Source organism: Xenopus laevis, chromosome 9_10L, assembly GCF_017654675.1.
Source record: "Xenopus laevis strain J_2021 chromosome 9_10L, Xenopus_laevis_v10.1, whole genome shotgun sequence".
Taxonomy (NCBI): domain Eukaryota; kingdom Metazoa; phylum Chordata; class Amphibia; order Anura; family Pipidae; genus Xenopus; species Xenopus laevis.
In genome coordinates, this window is record NC_054387.1 from 4,908,853 (window position 1) to 4,919,441 (window position 10,589).

The window sequence follows — 10,589 nt, forward strand, 5'->3', positions numbered from 1 at the left end:
GGCATATTTTATATAGTGAACTTATTGCACAAGGCTAAAGTTTGAGCTTGTCAATAGCAGCAATGATCCAGGACTTCAAACTTGTCACAGGGGGTCACCATCTTGGAAAGTGTCTGTGACACTCACATGCTCAGTGGGCTCTGATTGGCTGTTGATAAGCTAAGCTTAGGGCTCGTCACTAATTATCCAGCAGAAAATGAGCTTCCCTGGCTGTAATATAAGCTGATGCTACAGGTTTGCTGATTATTCAATTCTGATGCTAATTGCACTGGTTTCTGTGCTGCCATGTAGTAATTATGTGTATTAATTACTAATCAGCCTTATATTGTGACATTTCTATTCTATGTGTACTGTATATAGTGAGTGGGTCCCTAAGCTCAGTAAGTGACAGCAGCACAGAGCATGTGCAGTGAATCAGCAGAAAAGAAGATGGGGAGCTACTGGGGCATCTTTGGAGACATAGATCTTTACTGCTAAAGGGCTGTGGTTGCCTTGGGCTGGTACAGAAGCAAAAAACATAATGTACAACATTTCTAGCTACTTCTTTAGTTGGGCTTTAGTTCTCCTTTAAGTGTCTCTTCTCCAGTGTCATCAGTGCTTAACTGACCAGCCTTTTCCTATACCCTTTATCAGGTAAGTAGCTATTCTGTGGATTTTCTCAATTTCAGACTTTCTCAATATCAATAACGTCTCTTTTGAGTACCGGACACCACCAACACCATGTCTGCAACCCTCCCCCACCCGTGCAAGCGAGTGGTCCCATAGGGGGTTTCTTCCTTTTTTTGGCAGGGTACCTTCTCATGGAAATGCCCCAACAGAATTACATGTATTTCCTCATCCTTGAGATAGAAATGCCCCAGTCTTGCAGCTTCCAATGCCGGCCGTGCAAGAGGCTACTGTTAATAGGAGGGGACCACTAGGAAAGTCGACTAATGTGCGGCAAAGAGTTGTCTTTTGGGGTTAAAGCTGAATCTAACCAAGTATTTGGTCAGCAACATTACCCCCCACACCAATCTCTGTATACACATTAAGATATAAAAGTGTTCTAAAGGATCCAGAAAAGCAAATGAGCATTCACACCAAATTTTATGCCACGTTCCATTTAGGCTGTCCCATTCCCCCCGATCACTCTTTGGGAGCTTCAAGCCCTTGCTTGGGAGCCTCGGGTTTAATCTTTATATATGTATAGATGACTAACAAGAGATTAAACAACATTTTGCAACATTCACCCTTTTATCAAGTGGTTTAGGCTAAAGGCAAACAAATTTATGTATGATATTCTGTGTGTGTATGGCGGGAAGCAAGCCGACCAATATCGACAGGAGATTTGGATATGGGTCGGCTCATCGATCGGCACAGGTGGAAATTTTTGATCGGGCACCTGAACATCGGCCATTGTTAGTGCTGAATCTTCACATACAGGTAAGACTTTATTCTTTCTGTCCATTCAGCTCTACACGTGTGTATTGACATGAATGATCTTTCCCGGAAACCTCTTTTCCAGGAATTGTTACGTCTATGGCCACCTTTAGTCAAACTCAAGCTGTGGGCACACCCCCTTCTCATAAATGGATTAGTGTATATATAGTGCCAATTGGATAGGAGATACCCCCAGCTCTACCACCAGATTGCCATCCCCATATTTCCAACAAGTCTCCTTATATCACCGATGAGGCCTGATCAGAAAACTGGTGGTTGACAAATCAGTAAACATGGAAATTTCTCTTGCTTATATATTCTGTGCACTGAACATTCCTCCCCTGTTTATTTTAATGTAAGCAGAAGAACAGTAACTGCCTTATTGTGTGACTTGGCCATGCCAACAGCATTGTTTCCCTATAGATCAGTGGGTTTCTGTATATATGGGTCCAAACCCCACACCCCTTATTGGTTCAGCATTTAGTCCCCTTCACAGGAGTTCATATACCTGCAAAAAGGAGAAGGAAAGTCTTCTTGCACTTGGGGGTGCCAAATGTTACGTACCCCCAAGTGATTGTATTTACTTACCTGAAACCCCGGGCTGGTGCTCCTATCAGCAGAAAACTGCACCGGCCCTGGGATTATTCCAGCGAGCACCATGGAGCAATCTTCTTTGAGCTTCTTCTTCCCGGGCAGACGCATGCGCAGTAGAACAAAATAGCAACTTTTTAGTTAAAGTTCGGCTTTTCACTCTACTGCGCATGCGTCTGCGCCTAAAAAGTCGCTATTTTGTTCTACTGCACATGCGTCTGCCCTGATAAATTTGAAGAAAGAAGAAACTGGAAGAAGATTGCTCCATGGTGCTCACTGGAATAATCCCAGGGCCGGTGCAGTTTTCTGCTGATAGGGAGCACCAGCCCAGGGTTCCAGGTAAGTAAATACAATCAATTGGGGGTGCCTAACATTTGGCAAGTGCAAGACGACTTTCCTTCTCCTTTAATACTCTTGCCAAGTATATCTAAGAAACCAAAGACACTTCCATCTAAAAAAGTACATTTCCAACTGGCCTTCATGTAATAATTAGGACTGAAAATGAGCATTCAACCCACATTTACCCTTTAGACCACCCCCACCAGCCTGGGCTTTAGGCCCCGGGGGGGGGGGCAATAGATGGTGACGTTCTGCAGGAGGCTAATAAGAGAATTGAACATATCAAAAAAAAATATGCCTGTAAGGAAAAGAATTAAACAGGAGGGTAATTAAATCAAGCTGTTTGTTGACAGAGTCTTGAGATCTACTGATCACCAGCTAAAGGTCTCCTGATTTACCTTTTGGGCACCCCCTGATCTACCCATTTATAGGCAACTAAATGGCTTACTAAATAACCCCCCCCCCAGGTACATTGTCCTAGAGAATATTAGGTTAGATAACAAGTATATAAATGTGACATATCTGCACTTTAGCATAAACCCTTTATCCTGAGGGGAAGGAATGGACTTTGAAATGTGCCAAAAGTCCAGCCTACAAATAAAGACAACAATGAAGCCCCTCCACCCCCGGGCACGGCCAAACAGGTATGAGGCAGCATGCTGCTCTGATTGTTCTTAACAAAAAATATTTTTATTTAAAAAAAAAAAAAAAGGGGGCAAAAATAATAATAATAAGATCACATAGAAAAAAAAAACACAAAGAAACACATAAACATCATCATCATTATTCAAAGGGGAACCATGGAAGCTGGGTTTTTTTAGCAAAGTCCCACCGGGATAGGGAAGAGTTCATCTTCAGCAAACAAGGGGTTAATAAGGTATCAGTGTTGAGATAATGTCCCGATTGCATACGTAACCCTTGCATACCCCAAGTCAACAGTATGTCCCTAGTATTCAATGAGGTCCAATGAGGACAATGTGGGTAACCGGGAGCAAGAACATTTCAGGGACCCTTCTCCCCAAAGTAGTAAAGTCTGTCATCACGTCCCACGTGTAATTCTAGCGACTCCCGAGTTCTTTGGCTGTCTTCTAACTGAAACCTTCAAGTTCAAGAGGAAATTCGTACCAATAACACTTTTGTTCAGGGTTAAAGTTGAACGGAGTAAAATTAAAGGGCAAGTACAGGCCGAGGACTGCAGGCTATAGGTCTTTATTTAGACAAAAGGCACTGCTGAATCAAAAAAATACTTGAAGCAGGGGAGGGGGAAAGAGTATTTGCCCACCCCCCCCAAACATATTTCTATAGTGTCTCAATTTTCTGCCCCATATTTTTAAATAGAAATATATAATTACATTTATGGGGGGCAAAAACTATTTACAGTTTTTGTTACAAATCCAAGGGATGTACCTGACGATGGTATTATCTAGGGCCTTCCACCCGATGACTAGAAAGACTTGCTTGGGATCCCAGGAATATTGAACAGAGATAAAATACGTGTAGAAATTTACAGTCAGTGGTAGTCCAGTGATAAAGGACGGGGTTGTCCTCTAACCATCCATCATCTCCTTCCTCACACTGTGGTCTCCCCATGTTTATTGTTGGTGAGCCTTGTGTAGAACTTCCTCCAGGAGTGTAGAGTCTTGCCTGACCAGATCCAGAATCCTGATGTGATGCCAACAATGAGGGTCATGAGATATTTGATCATATATACAGTAAAATCTGGGGTCATACGTGGGGTATACTGGAGAGGGCAGGGAATGGCCAGGCTCTTGCAATTTTGGCTAACCCAGCTACGCTCCCAGTGCTCTCGAAACGCCTGCTCGTAGAAGTAGCACGCGATAACAATAGTGGCAGGAACTGTGTAGAGGACGCTGAAGACCCCAATGCGCACCATGAGCCTCTCCAATTTCTCCGTCTTGGTGCCATCGTGTTTCATGATGGTTCTGATCCTGAAGAGGGACACAAAACCAGCCAAGAGAAAAGAGGTTCCAATGAAGAGGTAGACAAAAAGTGGAGCCAACACAAAACCTCTAAGTGGGTCAATATTATTTAGGCCCACAAAGCAAACCCCGCTCAGGAGGTCTCCATCGATTTGACCCATTGCCAGTATGGTGATGGTCTTCACAGCAGGCACAGCCCACGCTGCCAGATGAAAATACTGCGAGTTGGCTTCTATGGCCTCATGCCCCCACTTCATACCAGCAGCCAGAAACCAAGTCAAAGAGAGAATGACCCACCAGATTGAGCTGGCCATACTAAAAAAATAAAGCATCATGAAGAGGATCGTGCAACCTTCCTTCTTAGTCCCCTGTACGACAGTTTTGTAGCCGTCCTCTGAAAAACTTTCATTGCAGACCACTTTGTCGCCCAGCACAAACCCAGCAATGTAGGCCACGGACACCATGGTGTAGCACCCAGACAGGAATATGATGGGCCTTTCTGGATAGCGGAACCTCTGCATGTCCACCAAGTAGGTGGTTACAGTGAAGAAGGTGGACGCACAACACAGCACAGACCAGATGAGAATCCAAATGCGGGCAAAGCGTATCTCATCTTGACTGAAAAACATAAAACCATCGCTTTTGGTAGGTTCACATGGAGCAGCACAGTCCTTCTCTCCCAAGAACCTGTAGTTGAGGTATGAGGGGACTTTCAGCACCCTAGGACAATGAAACGGATGGTCCAGTGTGGCATAGATAGGTGGCCCAGGAGTGCCAGGGTGGGGTGGACTGGTGGTTAGCAGAGTGGGTCCTCCATCTTCAGAGTGGTTCTGCCCAACACAAATCTGCTCCGCTCCATGACGTGGAAAGTTCTCACACCTTAGTCTTTCTGGCCACTGGAAGCCAAACTTGTTCATGAGGGCCTCGCAGCCATGTCGTGCCCGCTCACATATAGATCGGCACGGAGGGATGGCCTGTTCCAGCACCGTGCAAACTGGGGCATACATGGAGCACAGAAAGAACCTCAGCTCAGAACTACACTGGACCTTGACTAGCGGATAGAACTGGTGGACCTCCAGTCCAGCGTCCTCCTGGTTAGTGTGACCCAAGAGGTTGGGCATGATGGTCTGGTTGTAGGCAATGTCTGTGCAGAGAGGGATAGAGATGGGCTGGCAGAAGCCATGTTCTGGCACAGAGATGCCCTTTTCTCCATGGAGCTGGCCAAGGCTGGGGAGGCACAAGGCGAGGAGGTGGCACACAATCAGAGGAATGGAGGCTCTGGTGACACCCTGCATGGCTACTGAGTCAGTAAAGGGGCTACTGTTCTGGGATGAAATCAATGAATAGGACTGGAGTCGCTGTGCATGAGCTGGAAGCGTGCAGTCTGTGCGATAGTGTCGCAGCTGTTAACAGACAAGGGTTCGGTTGTGGGGCTCCAGCACCGATCGTGCCTCTTACCTCCACTCTGTCCACTTCTGTCTCATTTTGGATCGGACTTTTCAGAACTTCGTGTTGCTGCTCAGTTGGGACACACTCACTCTCCCGTTTGTTTCTGGAGCCTCAGACAAGTTTGTGGTCCGTGCGTGTAAGTTGGAGCGACTCGTGTGTGTCGGCTCGGGCTGGTTCTGATCCAGATCACTTTGTCTTTGTGCTGCGCTTCTCCTGCTTCACTTCTCAACCGTCTGTTTCAAGTCCCCTCTGTCCCGGGACAGGATCCTTCTCTGCAGCCAAAACCTAGGGCCGACTTGAAACCGCCCTCACCCCCCTTCCCCAGGTTCCAAAACCCTTCCCAAAAAATTCTCTTCTGCCAATCAGGTGACAGCATCCAGCCTGGAGAGGGGGGTCCTGCTCACCCCTCCGAATAATCAGCAGCAAGTCTATAGGATAAGGCAACTCAACCCTACCCCCATCCTATAAAGCACCGGATCCTATTACTCTCAGCCACACTCTATTCTCTCTACTACACTCTATTCTCTCTACTATACTCTATTCTATACAAGGTTCTCTGTCTACTACTCACTTTATAGCATGCTGTGCTCTCTGCCTACTACTCACACTATGATATGCTGTGCCCTCTGCCTACTACTCATATATAATACAATGTGTTCTGTGCCTACTACTCACTTTATAGCATGCTGTGCTCTCTGACTACTACTCACACTATGATATGCTGTGCCCTCTGCCTACTACTCACTTTTTAATACAATGTTCTCTGTCTACTACTCACTTTATAGCATGCTGTGCTCTCTGACTACTACTCACACTATGATATGCTGTGCCCTCTGCCAACTACTCACATTACAATACAATCTGTTCTGTGCCTACTACTCACTTTATAGCATGCTATCCTCTCTGCCTAATACTCACACTATAATATGCAGTGCCCTCTGCCTACTACTCATATATAATACAATGTGTTCTGTGCCTACTACTCACTTTATAGCATGCATGTGCTCTCTGCCTACTACTCACACTATAATATGCTGTGCCCACTGCCTGCTACTCACATTATAATACAATGTTCTCATTGTCTACTACTTACTTTATAGCATGTTGTACTCTCTGCCTACTACTCTCACTAAGATATGGTGTGCCCTCTGCCTACTACTCACAATGAAATGTTCTCTGTACCTACTACTCACTTAATAGAATGCTGTACTCTCTGCCTACTACTCACACTATGCTATGCGTGCCCTCTGCCTACTACTCTAATTATAATACAATGTGTTCTGTTCTTTCTACTCACTTTATAACATGCTATACTCTCTGCCTACTACTCACACTATAACATGCTATACTCTCTGTCTACTACTCACATTATAATACAGTTGCCCCTGTCCCCTCCCCTTTATTCGTGCAAATTTTCATCTTTGGGACCAGAGCAATGGGGATTGGCACACGGGAAATGTAAAAACTGATTGTATCTCCAGCGCATCCCAGTGTTTTTGAAGTAATGTGGGTGTGGTTGGGCAGCATGCCGCCACCTAAAATACTACCACCCTAGGCCTGGGCCTTGGTGGCCTTTCCACAAACCCGGGCCTGACTATAATATGCTGTGCTTTGTCTACAACTCACTTTATAGTGTGCTGTGCCTTATGTACTAGTATAATATACTGTGCTCCGTGCCTACTACTCACAATATAATACAATGTACTCTGTCTACTACTCACTTTATAGCATGCTGTGCCCTATGCCTACTACTACACTATAATGTTCTGTGCTCTGTGCCTACTACTCACATTTTATGATGTGCTCAAAATTGAATATGTTGTACTCACTGTCTACTACTCACCTTATGATATGCTAAACTCTGCGCCTACTCCTCACATTATAATATGCTGAATTCTGTGCCTACCACTCACATTATGATATGCTGTACTTACTGTCTACTACTCGTATTATTATACAATGTGCTCTGCACTTACTACTGACTGACATTACAATATGCTGTACTCTCTGCCTTCCGCTCACCTCCTTCCCTGTGTACCTACTACTCACATAATGATATTCTTTATCCTATACTATGTGCCTTCCACTTCACCCCCAACTCTAGCAGGCTGCGGAATTAAACTACTCGTTGTCTCGTCCTCATCGGTTTATATCATGGGCAAAAAGTTATGCATCGCTTTTATAACAAACAGGATTATAACAAGCAGAAAACTAAATAGATCTGCTGCCAAGAGTTTGCATTTACCAGGTTTCCCCATTTTGTTGTAAACAAATAAATATACTGAAATATTAATTTCCATTTTCTCCCCTGAAAGCCTTGGTTCTGTTCCAGCGCTCCTCACAGTTTATTCACTCACATGTTACTCATGCGTTACCTGCCCTTGCTACATGGGTGGCCCAATCTTAACAATAATAATCTGAATCACCCGGTCCCATTGTACAGACTTAATCCCCTGTACAAATTATTTACTGTTCCTTCGTTCCCAGTACAATAGACATTGGGGGGGATTGTTACAAATTCACCGTCATACAATACCCTGAGGTCAGTCTCCCAAGGATTGACATGACTCTGCTTGTATATCCTCTCATTATGAGTATTATAGCAATTACACTGTCCTCAACTGCTGCTACAGATGCTACAGTTACTTTACACACTGTACAGCATAAAGGGCAAGTGCTACAAGGGGTTAAAGGAGTGGTTCACCTTTAAGTTAATTTTTAGTATGCAACTTTTTTTTTTTTTTTTTACATTTTTCTTTTCTGACTTTTTCCAGTTTTTAAATGGGGGTCACTGACCCCATCTAAAACTCCAAATGCTCTGTAAGGCTATTGCTACTTTTTATTACTCATCTTTCTGTTCAGGCCTCTCCTATTCCCATTCCAGTCCCTTATTCATGGTTGCTAGGGTTATTTGCACCCTAGCAACCAGATGGCTGAAATAGCAAACTGCTGAATAAAAAACGAAATAACTCAAAAAACACAAATAATAAAAAACTGAAATTTGTCTCGGAATATCCCTCTCTACGTCATACTAAAAGTTAATTTAAAGGACCAGTAACATCAAATATTTTTTAAAAAAAATTTATTAGCATACAATGAAAAAAAAACCCACCAAGACAAACAAATTAAACTTTAAAATCGCACAGCCTTTATTAAAAAATAACTTACTGAAACTCGTCTTCAGAAAAGGTGACGATCCATCGTGCGGCGCTTGATTTATCCTCCCCGGCTATCTTCAATAAGGAAGGCAGGGAGGAGAAATCGTTCGCCGCACGATGGATCGCCCGATCGCTTTATGAAGAGGAGCGCAAGCGAAGTTTCGGTAAGTTATTTCTTAATAAAGACTTTTTGATTTTAAATTTTAATTTGTCTTAGTGTTTTTAATGTATACTAATGAATTTTAAAAAAAAAAAAAATGTTGATGTTACTGGTCCTGTAAATGTGAACATTTTTTTTAAAAGGATTTTTAAATAATTTAAGGAATTGGAGTTTTTTTTGCCCACCCTATTTCCTGTAATGTTTTCAAGAGACAGAAGTGGAAGTAGCATGTGGCTTAACTGTCTCCCCCTACCTTGCTAGATACACCTATATACCTATAATCCAGAATCCTTGGGACCTGGGGTTTTCCGGATAACAGATCTTTCCATAATTTGGGTCTTCGCACCTTAAGTCTACTAGAAAATCATGAAATAAAGCCAATAGGCTGGTTTTGCCTCCAATAAGGATTAATTATATCTTAGTTGGGATCAAGTACAAGGTACGGGTACAGGACCTGTTATCCACAATGCTCAGGATGTTGGGCTTTCTGGATAATGGATCTTTCCGTAATTTGGATCTTCATACTTTAAATATTCTAGAAAATCATGTAAACATGAAATAAACCCAATAGGCTGGTTTTGCCTCCAATAAGGATTAATTATATCCTTTTTTAAAAGGATTTTTAAATAATTTAAGGAATTGGAGTTTTTTTTGCACACCCTATTCCTGTAATGTTTTCAAGAAACAGAAGTGGAAGTAGCATGTGGCTTAACTGTCTCCCCCTACCTTGCTAGATACACCTATATACTTATAATCCAGAATCCTTGGGACCTGGGGTTTTCCGGATAACAGATCTTTCCATAATTTGGGTCATGCACCTTAAGTCTACTAGAAAATAATGAAATAAACCCAATAGGCAGGTTTTGCCTCCAATAAGGATTAATTATATCTTAGTTGGGATCAAGTACAAGCTACTGTTTTACTATTACACAGAAAAAGGAAATCAGTTTTAAAAAATGTTAATTATTTGCATAAAATGTGGTTTATGGGAGACGGCCTTTCCATAATTTGGAGCTTTCTGGATAACGGATTTCTGGAAACTAATCCCATACCTGTATATACACAACACTGATAGATAAATATGTTTTTATACCTTTGTATATATTCACTTGCTGGATAAACATACATAAGGAATTCTGACAGATAAATGTATCTTTTTAATCCTGTATTTTTAACTTCACAATCTGTTTATAAACTTTTTCAACACGCCATTAAAAAAAAATTCCTTGAGATCAAAGAGAAAATTCCACAAAATCACAGCTCGGCATTGTTATTGTGGTAGGTGCAAGAAGCAGAGCTTAATTATCCAAGGAAAGTAATACAGAAGCTTTCCATGCACAGGTATGGGATCCGTTATTCAGTTACCCATTATCCAGCAAGCTCTGAATTGCGCTAAATTTGATCCCAACTAAGATATAATTAATCCTTATTTGAGGCAAACCCAGCCTATTGGCTTTATTTCGGGGCAAATTTACCTAGGGTCGAATATCGAGGGTTAATTAACCCTCGATATTCGACCGTCGAAGTAAAATC

At 42.7% G+C, this 10,589-nt stretch overlaps 1 protein-coding gene across 1 annotated transcript; it reads right to left on the reverse strand.

Annotated features, from left to right (window-relative positions):
- Nucleotides 1-3,023: 3,023 nt before the first annotated feature.
- On the reverse strand, nucleotides 3,024-6,031 carry LOC108700827 (frizzled-2-like). Its single transcript, XM_018234805.2, has one exon. It carries the CDS (start codon nucleotides 5,582-5,584, stop codon nucleotides 3,920-3,922), a length of 1,665 nt encoding a protein of 554 aa, XP_018090294.1. The 5' UTR covers nucleotides 5,585-6,031; the 3' UTR covers nucleotides 3,024-3,919.
- Nucleotides 6,032-10,589: the final 4,558 nt, after the last annotated feature.